This window comes from Peromyscus californicus, unplaced genomic scaffold (assembly GCF_007827085.1).
Source record: "Peromyscus californicus insignis strain IS unplaced genomic scaffold, ASM782708v3 Scaffold_2__1_contigs__length_46816999, whole genome shotgun sequence".
NCBI classification, from domain to species: Eukaryota; Metazoa; Chordata; class Mammalia; order Rodentia; family Cricetidae; genus Peromyscus; species Peromyscus californicus.
Window position 1 is genome coordinate 20,263,157 of NW_026294540.1, and position 24,540 is coordinate 20,287,696.

The 24,540-nt window shown below is 48.8% G+C and overlaps 1 protein-coding gene and 1 non-coding gene across 3 annotated transcripts; one reads left to right on the forward strand and one right to left on the reverse strand.

Annotated features, from left to right (window-relative positions):
• Positions 1–188: 188 nt before the first annotated feature.
• Asl (argininosuccinate lyase) lies at positions 189–16,493 on the reverse strand. Of its 2 annotated transcripts, none has more exons than XM_052755564.1 (17): positions 16,382–16,493; positions 16,130–16,220; positions 10,647–10,841; positions 9,863–9,946; positions 9,588–9,644; positions 9,344–9,441; positions 7,057–7,134; positions 6,876–6,953; positions 5,388–5,440; positions 4,464–4,526; positions 3,737–3,851; positions 3,519–3,603; positions 3,349–3,408; positions 3,019–3,102; positions 725–805; positions 506–612; positions 189–389 (listed from the first exon to the last, which is right to left on the reverse strand). In XM_052755564.1, exons 2-17 carry the CDS (start codon positions 16,139–16,141, stop codon positions 245–247), a joined length of 1,395 nt encoding a protein of 464 aa, XP_052611524.1. In that variant the 5' UTR covers positions 16,142–16,220; positions 16,382–16,493; the 3' UTR covers positions 189–244. The 2 variants fall into 2 exon arrangements, with proteins under 2 accessions (XP_052611524.1, XP_052611525.1); XM_052755565.1 differs by having other exon boundaries at positions 16,130–16,187; positions 16,382–16,447.
• Positions 16,494–20,576: 4,083 nt separating this feature from the next.
• LOC128121144 (U6 spliceosomal RNA) lies at positions 20,577–20,685 on the forward strand. Its single transcript, XR_008222088.1, has one exon. It is a non-coding gene; the product is annotated as a U6 spliceosomal RNA (small nuclear RNA).
• Positions 20,686–24,540: the final 3,855 nt, after the last annotated feature.

Sequence of the window (24,540 nt, forward strand, 5' to 3'; positions counted from 1 at the left end):
CAGGAAATGACAGGATCAGATGGGAACCTCGACTCCCCTTCCTGCCTCTCACCATCGGCATTCAGTTGTTTTTGTTTTGTTTGGTTTTTGGGATTTTTTTTTCTACTTCCTTTATGTCCCCAGTGGCCAGCTCAACAAATCCCCAAACCCATCTGAGGAAGACAGGCTGAAGCAGGAAACACATGGCGTCTCTTCAGGGTCCCACTTTATTACTGGGGCGCGAGCAGCTTTGGGTGGGTGGAATCTAGGCCTGCTGGGCCCGCAGCAGGGCTCGCACCTGGCCGATCTGCCACTCCACACTGGATCGTGCAGTACCACCCAAGGCACTGTACTGTTCCACGCTGTGGCCGTAGTCCCACACGTGACTCACGTCACCGGAGAACAGGGGGCTGGGGGAGAAAGACGAGTCAGGACAGACAGTGCATGCCAACCTGGAGCTGCCCAGGGTCAGCTTCCGGATGCAGCTTCCGAGATGGGGGTGGGGGTGGAGGAGGGGCGCGCACACCTGATGGTCTGCAGTTCCTGCAGCGACAGCTGGTTGAGGGCGACTCCTTTAGTCTCTGCCATGAACACAGCTTTCCCTGAGGCCTCATGGGCCTGGCGGAATGGCATCTAGAGACAAAGGCAGAGGGGGGTGCTGTCGGGAGCTTGTTTTCTGCTGGGTGACCTGGGTGCCTGACTTTGGGGACACCCTTGTCCGCATGCCCAGCTGCTTCACACTCACCCCTTTGCGGACCAGGTAATAGGCGAGGTCGGTGGCCAGCATGTCAGGGCTGAGTGCCTGTGTCATGTTCTCACGGTGAATCTGTGGGCACAGGTTCAGTAAAAGTGAGCTAAGGTGCCGGGCGGTGGTGGCGCACGCCTTTAATCCCAGCACTCGGGAGGCAGAGCCAGGAGAATCTCTGTGAGTTAGAGGCCAGCCTGGGCTACCAAGTGAGTTCCAGGAAAGGCGCAAAGCTACAAGGAGAAACCCTGTCTCGAAAAACCAAAAAAAAAAAAAAAAAAAAAAAAGTGAGCTAAGGGATCTCATGGAGTCTGCCCTACTGTGTGCTAAGCAATCGAGCAGTCTCTTATGCCCCCACTCCACCCCACTAGCGACCAACTCTCTGTTTGGACATTTTCATCATTTTTTTTCTTTTTCTCTTTTGAGACGTTGTAGCCCAGACTGGCCTCAAATTTACAATCCCGCCTCAGCACCTCAGCATCCCTAGTGTTGGGATTACAGGAGTGTCCCCATGCTCCCAGAATAGTATTACATTATTTTTTTTCTTTTTCTATTAAGTGTGTGTGGTGTACCTATTGTATGTGCATGATTTTTTTTAATTCAGGGTTTTTGTTGTTGTTGTTGTTTTATTATGTGTAGTGTTCTGCCTGCATGTACACCTGCACGCCAGAAGAGATCTCATTACAGATGGTTGTGAGCCACCATGTGGTTGCTGGGAATTGATCTCAGGAACTTTGGAAGAGCAGCCAGTGTTCTTAACCTCTGAGCCACTTCTCCAGCCTGATGATTTAAAAAAATATATGTGCATGTCCATGCATGTGAACGCCTGAGGCTGAGGCAGGGAATCGTCTTTATTAGTGCTTCTACCTTATTCACTGAGGAAGAGTCTCTCAATCAAACCTAGTCCTCACAGACATGGCTAGTCTCACTAGCCAGCTTCCTCTGGGGATCCCCTATGTGGTGATTTGAAAGAATATGGCCCCCAAAGGGAGTGGCACTATTAGGGGGTGTGGCCTTCTGGTAGTAGGTGTGGTTTTGTTGGAGGAAGTGTGTCACTGTGGAGGCGGGCTTGGAAGTCTCATATATGCTCAAGCCACACCCAGTATCTCAGACCACTTCCTGTCGTCTTCAAGTCAATATGCAGCAGGTCCTTCACCAGCATGATGTCTGCCTGCACACCACCATCCCCGCCATGATGATAATGATTAAACCTCTGAACTGTAAGCAGCTGCCTCAATTGTTTTCTTTTATAAGAGTTGCTGTGGTCATGGTGTCTCTTCACAGCAATAGAAACCCTAACTAAGACACCCTGTCTCTGTTTTTGGGGTCTGGAATTACAGATGTGCCTCCATGCCCAGCTGGTATCTGCATGTGTTTCTGGGGATGGAAACTTGGGGCCTCACACTTGTGAAGCAAGTGCTCTAACCACTGGGCAATCTCCCCAGTCCCTATCAGGTAAGCAGAGGCACATTTTGAGAACCAGTGCTTTAGAAAGAGCTGAACTATTCAGGGATGAAATGAGGAGACATTGGAAACTGACTTCAGAATAACTGGGAGAGGAAAAGAAATGGAGAAAGACAGCAGAAGCAACATGTGACCACACAGCGAGACCCTGTCTTAACCAAACAAAGAATGGTCATGAGGTGGTTATTTTTAAAGCAGGATGTTGGCACGTGGGGGTTCTCTATGCATCTTTGTTGTATACTGAAAGTTCATATGATAACTCACGTGTAGCGGTACATGCCTTTAGTCTCAGCACTCTGGAGGCAGAGGCAGGTGGATCTCTGTGAGTTTGAGGCCAGCCTGGGCTACAGAGTGAGATCTAGGACAGCCAGGGCTACGTAGTGAGACCCTGTCTTACCACCACCCCCGCCCCCCCCCAGAAAAGAAAGTTCATGTGATACACGGCTACAGCGGGAATCTGGTTAGTGGTAAGGAGCATGCCTGCGACCCCAGCACTTAGGAGACAAAGACACAGGATGGTGAGATTAATGCCAACCTTGGCTATATGCAAGACCCGATCTCAGAAGGAGAGTGCGGAGAGGCTGAGGCCTCATATGGGAGGCCAGCCTGTGCTACATAGTAAGATCCTGGCTCAAAAAAAAAAAAAAATCCTACTCTGTCCAAAACCTGGGACTTTGGTGTCTAACCACCCCTACTCTTCTGTTCCAGGTTTTGGTGCCTTGCCCTCCCCATCCCAGGTCTTCTGGCCTCATCTCCTCCCCCTGCAAACCACTGGCATTTCCACTGATCAAGGGCCTAGCGAAGGGTGATGTGGGGAGGGCTAGTCTTGCCTGCAGCGTGGAGATGACTCCCGTGGCCACTTGGAGGACAGCAGTCATGGTGTCAGACACTTCAAACACGGCTTCTTTGTCTTCCTGGGAGGCATGTGGCAGGTAAGGGGCCGGTAGCCCCACCCGTCACCCAGACCTCTCCCCTTGTTCCATTTGGTACACTTAGCACCTCTCCCTGCTACCCCAAGGAGCAGCAGGGTACTTCTGAGGATAGTCACGGACTGTGTGCCCAGGACAGGAAGGAATCATTCCTGTTGGGGTATGTCAGCGCTCTGAGAAGAAGGCTAGGGTATCGCCAGAGGATTCCTCCTTACATTCCCAGCCTCGTACCTGTAAGTCCTTGTTGTAGGTGCTTGGAAGTCCTTTGAGAGTCATCAGGAGCCCAGCACACTGCAGGAAGAATGAAGCTGAGGAGCTGGGACACCAGAGCCAATCCTGAAGTCCCCTGAGGCCCCACTGGGTCCGTCTGGAGGCCTTGCCTTCCACTCTTCCCAGCTCACCCGCCCAAACACTCGGCCCGCTTTGCTCCGGATCAGCTCCAGGCTGTCTGGGTTTTTCTTCTGGGGCATCAAGCTGCTTCCAGTGCTGGGGACAGAGGTGTGAGGACTGAGGTTCTGCTTACGCCTGGCTGGCCCGGGGGCAGAGGCACTGGGCGGGTCTTGCAAAGGCTGGGGTGGGAGGAAGCCGTTCCAGGTGGTGCTGAGATAACGGCCCTTACCTGTAGGCATCGGAGAGCTGCACGAAGTTGAATTCCTTGGTGCCATAGAGGATAAGGTCCTCTGCCATCCTGCTGAGGTGGGTCATACACAGAGAAGCCCAGAACAGGAACTCCGCTGGAAGGGACAGCACGCTCTTTCTTTTAATTTTTACCCTCTGGGTGCGTTCACTCATAGAGGTCAAAGGACCACTTGTAGGAGTCAGATCTCTCCTTCCACCATGTGGGTTGAGGGCATCAAACTCAGGCCGTCAGGCTTGGAACTATGCGCTTTTACCCACTGAGTAATCTTTTTTTGTTTTGTTTTGTTTTTGTTTTTGTTTTTGTTTTTGTTTTGAGACAGGGTTTCTCTGTGTAGCTTTGGAGCCTGTCCTGGAACTTACTCTGTAGCCCAGGCTGGCCTCGAACTCACAGAGATCCTCCTGGCTCTGCCTCCCAAGTGCTGGGACTAAAGGCGTGCCCCACTGAGTAATCCTGCTGGATTTGTTTGGGGTTTTGTTTGTTTGAGACAGGGTCTTTGAAAGCCCAGGCTAGCCTCAAACTAACTAGCAGAGGATGTCCTCCCATTACTGGTGTTCCTGCCTCCACTTCCCAAGCGCTGTGACAGTGGGTGTGTACCAATACGCCCAGTTCATGCCCAGTGCTGAGGATCAAACCCAGAGGTTCAGGCCCACTAAGAAGCATTCTCCTAACTGACGTACATCCCCAGCCCTGGACTCCTCTGTCTTACCCACAAAGTCTCTCTCGCTGGTGGCATCCATGCTGTTGAGTGTGATGGCGCCGAAGTTCAGTTCTGGATGTTGAGGGAGGAAAAATGGTTAGACTGGAAGGTGAGAAACACTCTTCTCTACCCTGAACCGGGGTCCCCAGCCTCATCCTGGAAATGAGAATGGAGGAGGAGCATGGGGTGGGGAGAGGGGCCTCTGTACAGATCTCAGGAGGGTGGATGGAGGTCCGAGTATTCCCAACAATAGGTACCCATGCCATAGGCAACCCCATTTATCTCAGTACCCATAGGCAAGATATGAGGGCCTCTGCCCTCTCATTGTGGGGGGGGGGGCACCGAAGTCTTTGTGTTCACAGATAAGCATTAGGGGAACCCAGAAATGACAACACACAGGGTTGTCACTTCAAAAGGAGGGGTGTATAACCTGCTTTCCACCCAGAAGGCTGGGAGCAGAAGAGGTTGATAGCCTGGTGATCATTGCACTCTCTGTGTGGCCGAGACCACACCAGATCCCTCCCCCCCCCCCCCCAGGACCCTTATCATGAGCTGGTCAATCTATAGAACCTATCTTTATGGAAGGTGTCACATGTACTTTCCAAAGAGTTTCAATATAATCATGTCATAAGTTTTATGACACATGGGATTATTGTGCACATGGGACTGAGTTAATTATCACCAAGGAAAATTTCATCTAATTGTGCTGCGCTTCAAAATGCCTAAAATAAACTGCTTGGGGTCAGATTCCCAAAGTTTGAAGCAACACTGGCTGCTAAGTTGTGTTGAACCTACAATCCTGTGTGTTTGACATTCCTGGCTCCCCTAGTGCTTATCGGTGAACACAAGGACCTCCGTGTCTCCCACATGTCATCTCATGTGTCTTTGGGACCCAGCAGGCGCTAAGAGAAGGATGAACAGGGTATACCTCACCTGCTCGGAGTAGCTCCCGGTCCACACCCAGGGGGTTGCCTGCAATGGCCCCACTGTAGAGACAAAGGGTTCATCGTGATTGAGGTTCCGGGTACCGCACACATGCAACACTTAGAATCAAATCTAAGGTACTCAGCCCCTTTGCTGGCCTGGCCACCTTAAGGCCCCAAACATTTGGCATCGTGCAGGGAAAATGGTGTCCAATGGTTGGAGTTTCAGCACATTCTTAAGTTGGGTTATTCCCCTTGTTAGAGATCTGGAAGACCAACTAGGAACTAGCTTTTTTGTTGTTGTTATTAAAAACATTATGTGTATATGTGTGTGCTTCCTTGTCTGTATGTGAACCATATACATGTAGGTGCCCACAGAGACCAGAAGAAGACCTCAGAGATGCTGGAACTGGAGTTAGAGGCACCCAATGTGAGTGCTGGGAACTGAACCTGGGTCTTCTGCAAGAGCAGCCAATGCTCTTAACCATCTCTCTAGCCTTTATGGGTTTGTTTTGTTTTTAAAGATTTATTTTTATTTATGTGTACATATATGTACACATGTGAATATGTCACATGTATGAAGGTGCCCACGGAGGCCACCATGGAGGCCAGAGGAGGGTACTGGATTCTCTGGAGCTGGAGTTACAGGGGGGTCATAAGTCACCCAATGTGAGTGCGGGGAACTGAACTCTAGTCCGGAAGAGCAAGCGCTCTTAACCAGTGAGCCAGCCCACCTTGGAGTTTTTAATTGGCATATATATTATACATATCTGACTTCATTATGATATTTTTCATACACGTATAGAATGTATTTCAGGGGCTGGAGCGATGGCTCAGTGGTTAAGAGCACTGACTGCTCTTCCAGAGGACCCGGGTTCAATTCCCAGCACCCACATGGCGGCTCACAACCGTCTGTAACTCCAGCTCCAGGGGACCCAGCACCCCCTCAAAAAAAAAAAAAAAGAATGTATTTCAATTATATTCACTCCTCCATCACCCTTTCTTGTCCTCCTGCCCCGATGATCCTTTCTCCCCAGCTCCCCCCCTTTTTTTTTTAAAATTGATTTATTTTTATTTTATGTGCATTGGTGTTTTGCCTGTGTGAAGGTCCCCTGGAGCGGGAGTTACAGACAGTTGTGAGCTGCCATGCGGGTCCTCTGCAAGAGCATCAGTGCTCTTAACCGCTAAGCCATCTCTCCAGCCCATCCCCAGCTCCTTCTATTTGCATGTCTTTTTCCGTGACCCAATGGGGTTCACTTGGGGTTGCTACAGGCGCACGCACGTGTGAATGGTTCCCAACAGCAGCAGGGGCAACCTCCCCACTGAAGAAATGCCCCTCCCCAGCACCCGGAACTGTGTGTAAATAGACTCTGAGGAAGGGGCTGGCCCTCACAAGCCCCCCCCCCTCTAACCCCCAAGCTTTCTTCATCCATGCTGACTGTGTAGCTCTCCGCCCTCACTTCCCATCAGGCCTTGGGGACACTGAGGACAGCCGTACCTCCCCAGCGGCAGGACATTGACCCGCTTCTGCACCTCCAGCAGTCTCTCTGAGTCTCGCGTCAGGGCAACAGCGTGGCTGTGGGAAACCGGAAACGGGTGGGTGGTGGGAGGCAGGGCGCTAGGGAGCCTCCCTGTCCATCAAGACCCCCGGTGAGGGCCCCCTGCTCCACACAGCTCACCTCAGGATCCAGTGGCTCCAGCGGATGGGCTGAGCCCTCTGCAGGTGTGTGTACCCTGGGAAGAGGACATCACGTTCCCTGTAATAGAGGAAGAAGCAGGAGACCTGAGGGGTTGGGGTCCAGCAGGGACAGGTAAGGCTTGCCTAGGATACCTGGAACACTACAGGCTAGACTCTTTTCAGGGAAAGTAGGAACAGACCTGTGGGGCTCTGCCTGAAGAAGGGACCAGATGCTCACCAGGAGACAAAATGGGTCTTACGAGAAAAGAGACCGGAAGCGAGACAATGAGATCAAAGACTAAGCCAAGAAGGACACAAGGGGTGCAAGTCTACAGTCCCAGTGCTCGGGAGGTTGAGGCAGGAGGATTGCCATAAGATTGAGAGCAGCCTTGGCTATATGGTGAGCCCTATGCTGCCTGGGTTACAGATAAGAACCTCTCGGAAAAACAAAGCCCAGCTCTGGGTGTGGTGGCGCACACATGTGACCACAGCATTTGGGAGGCTGAGGCAGGAGGGCCTGGAGTTCAAGGTCAGCTTCAGTCACATAGAGGCTATGAGGACAGCTTGTACTGTCTGAAGTAAAAAAAAAAAAAAAAAAGAAAGAAAGAAAGAAATGGAAAGTCGAGGACAGGAAGGAGAGGAGCAGATTAAATTTGAGGCTAGCCTGGGCTACATAGCAAGTCCCAGGCTACCCTTAGTGTATAACCATCACCACATTCAATTTCAGAATGCTGTTATCATGCCACTACAAACAACCTTGTATTAATTTGCCCTCACATCCCCTATTCTTCCCAGCACCCCACCCCTATGCCCATGTATGCACAATTACAGGGGACACAGAGTCCCAGGAACGAGGAGGGGGTGACCCCTAATTCTGATACCACCTAAGACTTTTCAGGGGCTCCTTTGTCAAGTCTGTAGAGGACAAAGCCAGTTCCAGGGACATTAGAACACGGAAGCATGGCATGATGCTGGTAGGAGCCAGCCTTTGGCTCTGTGGCTTGCCTTCCATGTTGGGGTGGGATGTGGGATAAGATAGGACAGTGTGAACTGAAGGATGATTGCCTACTGAGGGCTCAGTCATGATCTTTCCTCGGGCACCTGGAGCTTTTGTCTCCAAAGATCCTTAAGGATGACTGGTCACTGCCCTCTGATCTGGGCTGGAGCTATGCAGACATGCTCCACTCCTAGGTGGTGGTGGTGGTGGTGGCGGCGGCGCACAATTTAATTCCAGCACTCGGGAGGCAGAGGCAGGCGAATCTCTGAGTTCTAGGCCAGCCTGGTCTACAGAGCGAGTTCCAGGATAGTCAGGGCTACACAGAGAAACCCTGTGTCAAAAATCAAAAACCAAGCCGGGCGGTGGTGGTGGTGCATGCTTTTAATCCAGCACTGGGGAGGCAAAGGCAGGTGGATCTCTGTGAGTTCGAGGCCAGCCTGGGCTACAGAGTGAGTTCCAGGAAAGGCTCCAAAGCTACACAGAGAAACCCTATCTCAAAAAATCAAAAATATATTCCCCATTCCTTACTACTCTGTATTGTTTTTGGAGCTCTAAGCCCACCTAATACCTCAGGGCCTCATTCTCCAACTCTCTTCACTCCTGCCATCTAGGTCTTGCACTTAGAGAACACAGAGCCTGGTGGCCCTCTGTGACTCCCAATGTCTGTTTTAAGGCCTTATCCTCTGAGCCAAACCACTGCCATCTTCACGAGAGTGGTTGAGCCTGTCACAGTTGGGCCCATGGGACTGGAGAGATGGCTGATTGCTTCAGGCCACTTGTTTTCGATTTGACTCCCAGTTCCCACATGGTGGCTCACAGTTATTCACAGCTTGAGTTCCAGGGGATCTGATGCCCTCTTCTGACCTCCACAGGCATCAGGCATGCAGGTGGAACATATGTATACACACAGTCAAAACACTCATAAAATAAAATAAATCTGAAACAAACAAATACCACCACCCCCAAACCCAACTGGGCCTGTGGACTGTTGATACTCTCTTCCTTTAGGAAGGAGCAGGAGGTTCTTTGGTCCCTCACTTGAGTATTCCATTATTCCTCAGACGTTTATATATGCAATTCTGCTCTAACTGTACATGGTCTCGCATTTGGTCCCTGGAGGAGCTACAGTATATAGGCTGGGACCCCATCTACTATGCAGCCACAGCGGAACCATCATCCACGCTGGGTGCGTACTTCCGGCCTGGCTGGCTTAGGGTTACCAACACCCATCCCTTGCTTAGATCCCCCCTAGAGAGAAAATCCTTGTGGCAGTGTCCCCCAGAAAACTTACGCCTCAGCCCGGTCGACCATGCTTCCAATAAGCGTCCAGAGGAGGGCAGAGAGTTTTGAACAGGTCTGCCTCATCCACAGCCTGAGGTCCGTGACCACCTGTGGGGATGAAAAGGCCCCACTCAGGGAGTGGAGCTTGCTGCTTCCCTGGAGAGCCAGGACTACAGCTGAGCCCCTAAGAGCCTCCCGGGTTCCCGAGGTTGAAAAGTTCACAGCAGAGGGCAAAGAGGGCTGGTGATTGATACCTGGTCGTTGCGACTTCGTCCTGTATGTAGCTTTCCCGCAGTTTCACCGATGAGCTCCTAGGGGTGAAGAGGCATGAGGTTAGGCTAGAATTCCCCGCTCAGTGCGAACGCTGAGTCTAGGTAGCGGTCCTTGCCATCCCTATGGCTTTCCCTCCCTATGCCAGGGACCCGGTCTTGCCCAAGCCTCTTGGCATTTCTACTCTGCCAATGATGGTTGGTGCCCAGGGTAAGGTGAAAAGGGGAGACCAACTGTTAGGAAAAGGGGTGTGCCATACCTTCAAGCGCCGCTCATTGGCTGTGTGGATGTCTTCATCGTTAGGGTGTAGTTTGAAGGTGCCCTGGGCCCACTCATCAGCTACCTGAAGCAGGTGGCAGCAACCCAGGGTATCAGATTAATAGGCATCAGGAGCCAGGAGTCTCCCTGCCTTGGTCTGGATCCACCATGGTTAAACGCCCTTGTATGGAAGCTTAGCCACAGACTATTCCTCGTCCTTGAGGGTTGATCTCAGACCCAGTCCACCTTGGTCTTGGGCCAGGAGGACTCATTAAAAGATAAAGATGAGCCGGGCGGTGGTGGCTCACGCCTTTAATCCCAGCACTCGGGAGGCAGAGCCAGGCGGATCTCTGTGAGTTCGAGGCCAGCCTGGGCTACCAAGTGAGTTCCAGGAAAAAGGCGCAAAGCTACACAGAGAAACCCTGTCTCGAAAAACCAAAAATAAAATAAAATAAAATAAAGATGGTGATTATAACACCTCTCTAGTCATCTCCTTACCTCGAGATTAAACAACAAACCTGGAATACTACAGCTTGTGCCCCAGGATATAAGAACCAGGATATGGCTCAGTGGCAGAATTGAACACTTGTCTAGAATCTCCCAGTGAGGGCCTGGGGGCATAGCTCAGAAGTAGAGCATTTACCCAGCATGCACCACAGCTCTGGGTTCCATCTCCAGCATCAGAAGGAGGAAATAAAGTTTAATGTAGTGCTTAGGGATTTGGGGTAGGAGCCTGGGTTCCCAGGGGAGTGGATGTAGGGTGGGCCTCGGGACATGGAGGCTACCTTGTCCAGGCCTTGCAGTATCTGCTGCATCTCGGCTTTGGTGAGAAGGCCCGCCTTCTCCAGGCCCCTGCTGTAGGCCTTGCTCCCCTGCACGTCCACGTTCCACAGATGCCGGTCATAGGAGATGGATGAGTTGAACTTCTCCATGATGGGGTCGACAGCACCCACAAACCGGCCGCCCCATAGCTTCCCACTCTGGCCAAGAGAGCAGAATAGAACACACGCTCAAAAGGAACCCTTAGGAGAGTTACCCAGAAAGATGAGGGGGCAGGGTAGGCATTAGACATTATCCTTACTGGACAGATAGGGCAACTGAGACCCAGAGTGTCAGGAACTTGGTGAGTGTGCCAGGGATATGACAGACACAGAAGTCAGGGCTCTTTCTCACTACATGGCATAGACCAGGTGGCATTCCTGGGATCACAACAGAATTTTTTCTTTAACTGACAGACAATATAGTATGTACTTACTCTATGATCATATATATGTATAAATACATATATATATGTATGAAGGTATTATACATATATACACATATATACTTACATATATGTGTATGTATATATAATACTGGAGATTAAACCTAGGGATTCTTGCATGGCAGACAAGCATGTTTGAGCTATATATTAACAGTCCTCTTTTATTTATTTTTTGGATTTATTTATTTTATCTTATGTTTTGCCTGATGTATATCTGTGCACCATATATGCATGCCTGGTACCCACAGAGGCCAAGAGGGTGTGTTGGATCCCCTAGAATTGCAGTTTATGGATTGTTGTGAACCACCATATGGGTGCTGGGAACTGAACCTTGGTCCTCTGCAAAAGCAGTAAGTGCTCTTAATCGCTAAGCTATCTCCCCAGCCCCTTATCTATCTATCTATCTATCTATCTATCTATCTATCTATCTATCTATCTATCATCTATCTATCTATCATCTATCTATTTATTAAGATAGGGTCTTACTATGTCTGGCTGGCTTGGCATTCTTAGATCTGCCTATCTCTGCCTCCTGAGTATTGGGATTAAAGGTGTGTGCCGCTACGATGGCCCTCTTAATTTTGAGAGAGTTTCCTAAGATGCCTAGGCTGGCATTGAACTTACTCTGTGGCCTAGGCAGGCCTTAAACTTGCAATCCTCCTGCCTCAGCCTTCCAAGTAGCTGAGATAAATATATATTGCAGAATGGTTAAATTTAACTTGCACAAGTTATATTGCTATTTGAAGGCCCAGACTGGCCTTCAAATCTCTATGATGACCTTGAGTCACCGATAATTCCGCCAATGCCTTCCTAGGGCTGTGATTAAAGGCGTGTGACCACGTCCAATTTATGTTGTCCTAGGGATGAAGCCCAATGCTTCAGGCACAGTAGGCAAGCACTCTACCAACTGAGCCACGTCCCAGCCCCTCTTTTTTTGTATCATTGTTTTTCTAAAAAGACATCAGCTGATCCCCCAACCCCAGGCACCAAAAAGGCAGAGGGACAGGTCAGAGAGGCACCTGTTTGGAAAGAGGAGGGTACAGGCCAGTGATAGGGACAGGTGGTAGGAGGGACACAGAACATACAGGAAACACAGTGACCATGACTCGAAGGAGAGTGTGGTAAACGTTAAGGGACATGGCATGTCATCGCTGGTGACCTTTCTGTGTGTGTGTGGGGGGATTGTCCGCAAGAGTCACTGGGGACATCTCACTTCTGCCCTAGAACTCTGAACTGACTTTGGACCTCGCGTATCACGCCTTGGAACCTCAGTTTTGGCTCTTTACAGAATAGGGAATATACCCACGTGATAGGCTTGTTATAAGCCAGTGGTCCTCAACCTTCCTCATGCTGTGACCCTTTAATACAGTTCCTCAAGTTGTGGTGACCCCCGACCACACAATTATTTTCATTGCTATGTTACAACTGTAATTTTGCAACTGTTATGAACCGAAATGTAAGTATCTGTGTTTTCTGATGGTCTCAGGTATGCCCTGTGAAAGGGTCGTTCAACCCCTCCCCCAAAGGGGGTGGAGACCCTTAGGGTGAGAACCACTGTTATAAGCATTCACTCTGATGTCATTTGCAAAGTGAATGCATAATGAAGGAGGGCTGGGGATGCTCAGGGTTAGGGGGCGTTCTCTCTCTCTCTCTCTCTCTCTCTCTCTCTCTCTCTCTCTCTCTCTCTCTCTCTCTCTCTCTCTCGTGTGTGTGTGTGTGTGTGTGTGTGTGTGTGTGTGTGTGTGTGTGTGTGTTGTATGTACATGTTCTCATCTGTGTACAAACACCAGAGGTCAATGTTGAGTGTCTTCCTCAATTGCTCTCTACCTTATTATTTATTACTGCTATTTATTATTTTTGAGACAGGGCCTCGCTATGTAGCCCTGGCTAGCTTGGAACTCACTGTAAGTCAAACTGGCCTGGAATTCATAGAGATTGCTAGTCTCGGCCTCCCAAGTGCTGGGATGAAAGTATATCGTCACATTTCTAGAGACAGGATCTCTCACTGACCCTGAACTCATGGATTCAGCTGGCCTGGCTGGTCAACAGTTTCAACTTCTCTAGCACTGAGACCCAATCTCAGGTCCTTAGGCTTGTACAGCAAAAACATTTTATCAGCCAAGCCACTTCCCGAGCCCTGGGGCTTGCTTTACAATCTGTGCTCCTGGGTCTGGTGCTGGGAGTACCACGGGAGCATCCACTGTGCTCTGGCCCCAGGCTATATGAGCTGACCTCCTCCAGTGCTCAAAGGTCTTGATTGTCAAAGGACTCTGATCCACAGAGGCAGCCTCCACCACCACCCCCAGCCTTGTGAGAGGTTCTGCATCTGACCCTTAGCTGCCTCAACAAAAGCCGGATCTCCTTCAAAGCGCCCTGTGGGCCCCTGGGGCTTGTGGGTCGGGGCCAGCCAGCCAGAACAGGGAGTGAGTCAGGCGCCTGTTGGGGAAGGCCCAGGAGGGATCCCGCCACTGCTTTCCATTCCAGATTTCTGGCCTCTGTGCCTGGTTTGTTGGTAATAACAACTCCTTAACAAGCAGGACAGCGGCCAGAGCAATTAGTACCAACCCACAGAATGGCTTGAGGCAAGCTGAGGTCATCTGCAGTCCAGACCACTGTTTGGAGAGCAAAGTGAGCTCCAAATCCCACCAGCAGGCTTCCAGGCACAGACTCCCCTTGTCCCCCTCCATTTTGGGATTGAGCCTAGGGCCTTGTGTGTGAAACACAGGTGTTGTACTACTGAGTTGTACCCAGCCCCTTACTATTGAGATTCTAAGCAGGCAGTCTACCACTGAGCTCACAACCCCAGCCATGCTTTTGGCTTGTGGAGATAGGGACATGCCATGTAGTTTAGGCTGACCTAGAACTCATTACAAAGTTAAAGCTGGCCTCAAATTGGTGATCCTTCTGCTTCAGCCTCCTGAGGGCTGGGGATACAAGTAGGAGCCACCACATTTAGCTCTGGGAAACATTCGAAACGACCTTGGGAGGTCAGAGCAAAGCGTCAACAACTGGTCAGTCAATGGGTAAGGACCAATGCAGCTGGAGAGGACATTGCTCCAGGCTAGGAGTCTGGGACAAGGGGAAAGGGACACAGAGTTGAGTTGAGTAGAATGAGCAAAATCCAATTCAAATGCACAAGGGAAGTTACCCGAGTGGTTACTGTGAGCTGAGTGTAGTGTTGCTCACCCATAACCCCAGCATTAGGGAGCTAGAGGCCGGAGGATTCATAGCTTTTTTGCTTTGCTTTGTTGTTTTTGGTTTTTTGGTTTTTTTGTTTGTTTGTTTTGAGTCAGGGTTTCTCTGTGCTGTTCTGGATGTCCTGGAACTCGCATGTAGACTAGGCTGGCCTCAGACTCAGAGATCCGCCTGCCTCTGCTCCGCTACACCTGGCATTGCAATTACATCCTTGTGTGAAGTGGACACCATTACCCCTACTTCACAAAGGAACTAAGAGGTCAAGGCCCATCCTCCTGTGTACAAATCACATCTGTTTGGCTCCAAAGTCCAGGCCTTGTTCCTGACCTTCCACATGACCCTGCAGCTAAGTAAATCAGGCCATCTTAACTCGTTCAGATGAGCTGAGAGGAAGGGGGTGACTCGCCAGCTACTGAAGATCAGATGGGACTGGGCAGGCAGGCATCTGCTTCCCTGCAGCCCCCTCCCCCTAAGAGTTCAAAGTAACGACTCCATGATCCACCCCTTACAAGTGGAGCCCAACGGCTCTCATTATTCCATTTGCTAGTTAAATCAACCAAGTCCACGGAAGGGACCTGTGCCTTGCACACCTATCACTAAATAGGAAGAGAAGCCAGGAATTCCTGGCTCAAAGGAGAGGACAGGGACACCCTGGGGGGGGGGGGTCACTTGGGTCACAGAGAGAGAGAGAGAGAGAGAGAGGTCTTTGCCTTCTGGCTCTTTCCATATGACAGAGCTCAAGTACTATTTAGGGACTTCACTTTTTCTATACATAAGGACACATGCATGGCACCCCTACAGGGTGGGGGCTGATAAGAGGGTGTGGGGGTGAAAAGTGGGTGTAAGAAAGGTGAGGTGGCTCATTAGGTAAAGGCCTTGCTGCCAAGCCTGTCGGAAAGAGAATCTATTTCCACAAGTTGTTCCCTGTTCTCCACAAGTGTGCCATGCCCGCACATGTACACACTCATAAAAATAGATAAACGAACAAAATAAACAAATAAAAAATGTTAAATGGAAAAAGTTTTGATGTGGTAGTTCACACCTGCAGGAGACTTGCCAGAAATTTGAGGCCAGTCTGGGCAGATAGTGAGTTCCAGTCCAGCCTGGGCTAAAGTGAGCTGCTGTCTCAAAGAAGAAAAAACAGGGGTTGGAACGAGGGCTGGGCCATTGAGAGTACTGGCTTCTCTTCCAGAGGATCCAGATTTTGTTCTCAGCACCCACATGGTGGCTCACAACCATCTGTAACTCCCATTCCTGTAAATCCCATGCCCTCTTCTGACCTCCATAGGCAAGCGGCCACCCATGTGGTGCACAAACATACATGTAGGCAAAACACCCATACACATAAAAATTTTGAAAAGGGAAACAATGCTGAGCATGGTGGGTGGCACACGCCTTTAATCCCAGCAAGCAAGAGGCAGAGGCAGGTGGAGCTGAGTTCGAGGCCAGCTTGGTCTACAGAGCGAGTTCCAGGGCAGCCAGGGCTACACAGGGAAACGGTCTCAAAAACAACAGCAACAACAACAACAACAAACCATTAAAAAAACAAGAAAACAAAAAGGAGGGGGCAGCCACGTGTGGCGGCCAGCCCTCAGTCATTAATAAAATCACCACCTGAGCCACTTGGCGGCGCTCGGGGCAAATGATGATGGAAACATCCCTGAGTCTACATTAAACTGAGCTTTGGAAAGGTGGTGGGGGGAATTTCTCTATCAGTGCAGGTCTGTCTGGCAGCAGGTGGCCCCAAGCACGGGTCAACCCGAGTAGCTCCTCCCCGCTCGTCTGCAAGGTCCCCGAAGTCGTACACACCTCCGATGCCATGTTGGGCGGTTCCTCCTCCTCCTCCTGGAGCTTCGGTCCTACGGATCTGGAAAACAAGATCAGACCTCGCTCTGGAGGTCTGCGGGGCAGGGACAGCTCAGAGCTGGGGGCGCACGCTCGGTTTGCGGGACGTGAGCAGCACTCAGCAAGCGCGCCACAGTCCTCGGCGTTCTCTCTTGTTTGTCCCTCTCTCCCACACTCTCCGGGACCTGGAGGAACAGACTCTCCGTGAACAGGTACCTTCTGGTCTCTTCGGGCCTTTTCTGGCCGGGATGGCGTCTGCTCCCCCTTTGCCTTGTCCCCGCCTCCTGGCAGCGCAGAGCCAATTGGAAGAGGTGGGTGTGCCGCCTGTGGGCGGGGCCGCCTCTGGCTGAGCTATGAGCAGCTAGAGGAGGTATGGGGTTTTCAGCCATGTAGCCTGTAGGCTGTATGGAGGGTCTGACTCCTAAGACCCGGGCTAGGAGGGAAGACAGGTGACCCGAATGTCATCTCAGCAGCACCCGGGAGTCTGAGGCAGGAAGATTGCTGGGAGTTTGAGGCCTGGGCTGCAAATGAACCTGTTTCTAAAAAAAAAAAGCTGACACAACAGCCATGCCCTGTGGCACGTGCTTAAAATTTCAGCACTTGGGAGGCAGAGACAGGAGGATCTCTGTCAGTTCACGGTCAGCCTGGTCTACACTGTGAGTTCCAGGCCAACCAGGACTACACGTTGAGACCCTGTCTCAAAGCAGGGGGCATGGGAGTAGGGCACATGATAAATCAGGTATGGCTTTGTATGCTGGTTGTGGTGTTGCAGGCCTGTAATTGGGAAAATCGAGGTGGGAAGATCAGAAGTTCGAGGTCATCCTGAACTGCACAAGCCAGCTCAAAGGCAGCCTGGGTTATGTGAAACCCTATTTCCAATTAAAAAAAAAAAAGAAAGAAAGAAAAGAAAAGAAGGCCGGCAGTCTGGGTGTGGAAAGATAACTGCTTAATGCTAAGTTACCTGTGCTAGCACATACCTGTGATCTCAGCGCTTGGGAAGCTGAGGCAGGAATATCAAGAGTTTAAGTGCAGGGCCTAGACTCTTGTGGTTCTCAACCTTCCTAATGCTGCAACCCTTTAATACAGTTTCCTCATGCTATGGTGACCCCCCCCAACCATAAAATGATTTTCATTGCTACTTCATAATTGTGTTTCTGCTACTGCTATGCATTATAATGTAAATATCTGTGTTTTCTGATGGTGTTGGTCAACCCCTTGTGAAAGGGTCGCTTTGACCTCCAAAGGGGTCAAGACCTACAGGTTAAGAACCGCTGACCTAGAGAGCCAGCTCAGCAAGTAAAAGAGCTAGCCATGAAAGGCTGGTAACCTGAGTTCGATCCTGGAACTCATGTAGAAGGTGAGCTGGCAGGCTCATCTGTAACCTCGGTACTTCGACTCAAGACGGGGGAGAAGATTGGAGTGTTGTCTGGGAGCTTGGGGGCCAGCTAGTCTGGAGTACTCGGAACAGTGGCAAATACAAGTAAAGCCTTGATAAGGGGAAAGGCAAGGACCCGCTCCAGAGGACTGTCCTCCATTCTCCACACACGCTCTGTGGCTCATGGTGCACACACTCACCCACCTCTCACACCCAAAAATAAATCAATATTTAAGGAAAAGATGGATCCAGTGAGATGCATCATCGGGTAAAGGGGCTTACAGTCAAGCTTATGATCTGAATTTGATCTCAGGGACCTACATGGTGGAAGGAGAGAATGATACCACCAAATTGTCCTCTAATGTCTGTGTGTGTGTGTGTGTGTGTGTGTGTGTGTGTGTGTGTGTGTAACACACACACACACACACTAAATAAATAAATAAATTAATTAATTAATAAATAAATAATGTGGTTTTTTTTTAAAAGCACAAAAAAAAAATGTTGGGGATGTAACCCAGTTGTTAGTCTCCAGACAGTCCAGAAAGGGGATCCTAAAAGTGACTATTTCAGCATTTGGGAGTTAACACTCAGCCCATCCCTCAGTCTATCAAGCCCCTCCTGAAAGCAGGAAGTGTAGACTTCCCTGGAATCAGCGTGGGAACATGGCTGGAAGAAGAGTGGGCAGTGGACCACTGTGTAGACCAGCTGTGAGTGTCTCACTACGGTGGAGGTTTTTGTGTTTGTCTCAATGTGCGTATGTACAGTACATCTTTTCCTGGTGCCAATGGAAATCAGAAAAGGGTGCCAGTACCCCTGGAACTGGAGTTACAGATGGTTTTGAGCCACCATGTGGGTGCGGGAAACTGAAACTGGGTCCTCTTAACCATTGAGCCATCTCTTCAGCCCCTTGTAGACTGTGAATGTTTTTGATCACCAACAGATCAGATATGCTAGAGCTAGCCAAGATGGGACCTGCAGCATTAGGGAGCATTCCTAGTAATTGCTAGAGTGTCCGCCTCACACAATGCAATGAAAATAGTAAGAATTGAATCAAACGTTCACGCCCTGTGAAGTGACAAGTTTTCAAATTCATTGCCAACAGATCTAGATTATAGTAAATGTGTAAGACCTCAGGCATGGTTCAGAAGTAGAGCACTTTGCCTAGAATCTACGAAAAGAGGAGCTGGGGGCAAGGCTCAGCAGTGAACATATGCCTAGAATCACCCAGTATGGATTTGGAGGTTGGTTCTGCATTAGAATGCCTGCTGAGAATTCTCCAGTGAGGAACTAGGGGCATGGCTCAGGGTAGAGCCCTTCCAGATCAAGAGGAAAATAAGAGAGTCTGAATTCTTCCTCACCCTGTTAAGCATCACCCTAGGAAACCTCAAGCTCTGGCTCTTTTCCAAACAACGAAGTTCACGAAACTTTAGGAGAAGGCCGGGGACACAGCTCAGTTGGTAAAATGCTTGCTTAGCACACACACAGCTCTGAGTGTAATCCCTGGTATTGCTTAAAGCTCCCACCGTAGCACATGCCTAGAATCCCAGCCCTCAGGAGGTGGAGGCAAGGTCAAGAGTTCCAGGTCATCCTCAGCTGCATAGTGAATTCAAGGTAGGACTAGGCTACTTGAGACCCTGCCTCAAGTAAACAAAATGAGTGAGAAACATTTAGGGGAGTTAAGTGGAGGCATTGTCTCTATTTGAATAGAGCAAAAAAACCCAAAAAACAAAAAACAATTAAGTGTGAGTATTTTCTGTTTACTTTGTTGTGGGTTTTTTTGTTTGTTTGTTTTTTTTTTGAGACAGGGTTTCTCTGTGTAGCTTTGCGCCTTTCTTGGAACTCACTTGGTAGCCCAGGCTGGCCTCGAACTCAGATCCACCTGGCTCTGCCTCCCAAGTGCTGGGATTAAAGGCATGCGCCACCGCTGCCCAGCCTTTGTTGTGTGTTTTGAGGCAGGATCTCTCTATGTTGTTAGACTTAAATTCACTGTGTAGCCCAGGCTGGCCAGAAATTTGATATTCTCCTGTCTGCTTCCGTCTTCCAACACTCCTGGCAATATCTTGAATTCTAACAGTATTTTAGGCACTGTGTTAAATATTTTATATGGATAGCTTCCTTAAATTCTCACAAGTACTTCTAGAAGGCAACCCTGATCATCACCATGGTTCTCCAGGTGAGGAGAGGACAGTACAGGGGAGAATGGGTGATTTACCTAAAGATTCCAAGACAGGAAGTTTGAGAGCCAGGAGCCAGATCTAGCATCTCAGGATAAACATAACATCTGCCTGGGAAGCTCTCCAAGAGCTGGCTAGTCAGAGGCTAATTACCCGAGGGATCACATTAATGAACAACCGGCTAACAGGATTGCTACTGAACCTCACCTGACAATCACCTGCCTTTCCAGTCCTTGGAATGAAAACAAACATTTGACAAGGAAAGGCTGGGGATGTAGCGCAGTGAGAAAGTGCTTACCAAGCATTCCCAGTACCACAGAGAAAAGGGATTGTGTGGAGGGCAGGGAGGCAGGGAATGAGAAAGCTCAGTCCGGAAAGAAGACACATGCTGCCAAACTTCATGACCAAGTTTTGTCTCCAGAATACACAGGGTGGGAGTTGAGAAATGACTTATGAAAGTTGTCCTCTGACCTCCAACAATGCTCACTTTAGCACTTGCTGTGAGCCGCAGAAATATGAAGTGGGAATTCAGCCAACAATGGCAAAAGGTATTACCTGGAAGAGCCAAGAACTCTTCCAGCGGATAAAGCCAAGACTCAAGGAGAATGAATATGGGGAGAATGAAGATGGAAAGAATTAAGATAGAACAATGAGAGAACAGCAGAAGAAGGGACAGAGAGGAGCTAAGTAAGAGAACAGGAGAAAAAAAGCTGTGTAGATAGAATTGACTTAGAAGAATAAAGTGAATGGACTAAAGAACTCAATGTATGTAGATTCATTTGATATTCCTCAACATAGACCCCAGCCGCTTACAGCATCTTCCCCTGGACTCTGGGAAGAAATCCCCACCGGGAAGGTACTGGTGGGGACTTCAATAAGATCTACATAGTCTAAAATTAGAATTATACAGAGTAGATGAGCATGGCCGCTACGCAAGGATGACACTCATGTGTGAAGTCGTCCATATTTAAGATACCTAAAAGAGTTGTTTACTTCCCATCTGCCAGGAGACAAGCTTGCTTTGTTTTACCAAATGCTGTTGGCCATGACAGTAGGCCTCACCCTAGACCCACGGCTTACCAGGGAAGTCACCCTCTGAGAACCATGCGCCAAAATAAACTTTCTCCCTAAACAACAACAATAAACAGGCAAGATGGCTCAGCCGGGGAGGCTACCTACTGCCAATTCCGACGACTTGAGTTTCACCCCTGGGACCCATGTTCAAAGCACCTGTGGACAAAATTAATAGACGAGAAGGAAGACATCCGTGTTTGACTACAGTCTGTTAGAACCTCAAGATGGTGGAGAGGTTGGAATGTTGCAGATCCAAAGACTAATTTATAACTTACTTTGTATGTGACCTGACATCTTTGTAGATTTTTTTTTTTTGGAATGTACAAACCTCTAGCCTCCATTGACCCAAATGCAAGAATGTCATCAGAGGTTTCTGAGGACTGGAGCAGACAGTTCCCTGATTTTCTGTAGCCCGCTTCCCTGATGTTTCCACCAAGGCATTTGAAGAATGTTTTCATTTGTGCTTTTCTTTACTCTGTAACTATAAAAAAAATCTCATCTGACTGGGGCCATATCAGAACATAGTATTCTGAGTAAGCTGATGTTTTCATGGGCCATTATCACACATTTGGCTTCAGAATAAACTGTGTCTCCCACCCTTTGAGGAGAGAGTTGGGTTTTTTTCGACTCACCTGCTGAGCCAGCTCGCTTACCCCGAACTTGTTTTTACGAGGTTAATATTGAATGGAGGTTATTGCTGTTATTGGTATTATTCTACTTATCAATTACTTCATTATGGTGTGGGAAATGTAAGCAAAATGTACTGTCTTTTCTATCAATGGGTTACATAAGGCCAAACTCCATTAAAAAAAAAAAAAACTGCGGCCTGGAGGTGGTGGCACACGCCTTTAATCCCAGCACTTGGGAGGCAGAGCCAGGTGGATCTCTGTGAGTTCGAGGCCAGCCTGGACTACCAAGTGAGTTCCAGGACAGGCGCAAAGCTACACAGAGAAACCCTGTCTCGAAAAACCAAAAAAAAAAAAAAAAAAAAAAAAAAAAAACTGCAAAGAAGCTGCATGGCAGAAATTAAAATCCCTCCAGGGTCAGTTCTCTCTTCTTGAGATCAAAATATTTGCTTAAGGCTGTGTTCTGTGAGAAGTTGCACCCTGCTTACCAAGTGCATCGCTTTGTGAGGCTAAGCTCTGGCCACTTGGATCGAGGCACAGGGCCCCTCTGGTTTAGGAGTAAACACCCAGTGTGGACTCCCACTGGGTGCCTTTGCTCTGGGTGCACCTGCCTGCTTAATTGGGCACCAGTGTGTTCCCTTCTTCAGGAACAAAACATTTTGTGTCCCAGGGTATTTTGGATCGTGTGGTCATTTCCTTGAGATCGCAAAGCCATTGATCACAATGGTAACAGCCCTACCAAGGTCAAAGAGAATATTGAATAGTTCAGGGGCTGGGGAGGTAGCTCAGTTGGTAGAATGCTTGTCTCCCGTGCACAAAGCCCTGTGTTCCATCCCCAGCACCTAATAAGCTAGGTGTGGTGGCTCATGCCCATCATCCGGGCCCTTGGGAGGTAGAGATGGGAGGATAGAGAGTTCAAGGTAATCCGTGGCTACATAGCCAGTTTGAGACCAGCCTGGACTACTTAAGACCTTGTCTCAAAACAAGCCAACAAACCAAACTCAAACAAAAGCTAGTTAGTTCAGGACAATCGCTGATGGATCAACAAGGTTGAAGTTACCGAGTAGGTGCCTAGATGGATCCCATTTGAACATGGGTGCAAACCAATTCTCCTGCTTCAACTCATCTCTGACCCATTAGATGGTGTGGCTCTCAGGGGCAGTGAGCCTGTGTTCCAGAAGAATCTATCCCTGAAGTCTTGGTTTTGCATGTTCCACTCGCCTCAAACACTTCTGGCTTGGGGACGCCTCTTTGCCTCCTTAGTCAGTCCCTCCTCTACACTACAGAGTCTAAACACAGTGTGTCATAGTTTATGTCCAGAACTGGTCCCCCAACTAGACTGTCAGCTAGCTTGAACAGAGAGTGTGTATTACTCAGGTTTGAATCACCAGCACCCAGTGGGCAATCGTTCTAAGACTGCTGAGTGAATAACGCAATGAATATTATTGTGGGGCCCATTCTGCTCAAGACACGGGTCCAGGGCACTCTTCAGTGCATATTATATCAGCTGGGCCTGAGATGACATTTTGTTTACTTGTTGATTTTCATTTTGTTTTAAATTATTATTATTATTTTTTATTTAATGTTCATTGGTGCTTTGCCTGCATGTATGTCTGTGTAAGGATGTCAGAAGCCCTGGAACTGAAGTTACAGACAGGTGTGAGCTGCCATGTGGGTGCTGGGAACTGAACCCAGGTCCTCTAGAAGAGCAGTCAGTGCCTTTAACTGCTGAGCCATCTCTCCAGCCCCCAAATTTTTATTATTTTTAAGCAGGGTTTCACTATGTGACCCAGGATGGCCTCTTTGAAATCACTATTCTTCCCCCTTGGCTTCCTGTACTATGATTATAGACGTGTACCACTGTGTCTGGCTTTACTTGTTGAATACATACACACATGCACAAGAAAACACACACAATCTTTTTTTTTTTTAATGAAACAGGCTTCTCATGTAGCCCAGGGTGGCCTCAAACTCCCCTATATAGCTGAAGATGACCTTAAAAAATGATTTTCTTGCCTCCATCTCCAAAGTGGAGGGATTACAGGCATGTGCCACCATCCCAGACTCTCCCCACTTTTAATCTGCTCCTTCCATTCAATCACCTGTAAACCATTTCAACATGGCTGGGCAGTGGGGGCATACACCTTTAATCTCAGCACTGGGAGGCAGAGGCAGGTTTACATCAAGTTTCACGCTATTTATGGCTACATAGTAAGAACCTGTCTCCCTCTGAAAAATTTTAACAGGTTTTTGATACATAATTTTTTTTTTTTTTTTTTTTTTTTGGATTTTTCGAGACAGGGTTTCTCTGTGTAGCTTTGCGCCTTTCCTGGAACTCACTTGGTAGTCCAGGCTGGCCTCGAACTCATAGAGATCCTCCTGGCTCTGCCTCCCGAGTGCTGGGGTTAAAGGCGTGCGCCACCACCGCCCGGCCTTGATACATAATTTATATATCCCATTATTCACTCATTGAAACCATATAATTCAATATTCAATATTATTTATTTATTTTGAGGCAGGGTCTTTCTGTAATCTTGGCTGTTCTGGAGTTCACTATGCAGACCAGGCTGGCCTCAAACTCACAAGAAATCCTCCTGCGTCTGCCTCCCAATTTATTCAATATTTTAATAAAAGTTTGTTTTTAAGTGTGTATGCATGTGCAGGTGCCCCAGGAGGTCAGAAGAGGGCATTGGTTGCCCTGGAGCTGGAGTCCAGGGCCTGATATGGGTATTGGTAACTGAAGTTGGGTTCTCTTCGAAAGTAGTACTCACTCTTTACTGCTGAGCCCCAATATTCAATGTTTTCAGTATATTCATATAATTCAGTATAATTCATATGCCACCATCCTCATGTAGTTGCTCTTTTTTGTTGTTGTTGTTTGTTTGTTTTTCAAGACAGGGTTTCTCTGTATAGCTTTGGAGCCTGTCCTGGAACTCTCTGTAGACCAGGCTGGCCTTGAACTCACAGAGATCTGCATGCCTCTGCCTTCTGAGTGCTGGGATTAAAGGCATGCACCACCATGCCTTTAAGTTCAATAAGATTTGCCTTTTTTTAAATAAATAAATAAATACAAAAAAATAAATAAATTAAAAAAAGATTTTTTTTTTTTCTTTTTTGAGACAAGGT

Bases quoted from the DNA above. Each gene is read 5' to 3' on its own strand.
- Asl (XM_052755564.1), bottom strand. The intron at 806-3,018 runs GCAAGACTAGCC...CTGTGCCCACAG, and splicing joins GAGTCATCTCCACGCTGCAG to ATTCACCGTGAGAACATGAC. The intron at 613-724 runs GTGAGTGTGAAG...CTTTGTCTCTAG, and splicing joins ATTACCTGGTCCGCAAAGGG to ATGCCATTCCGCCAGGCCCA.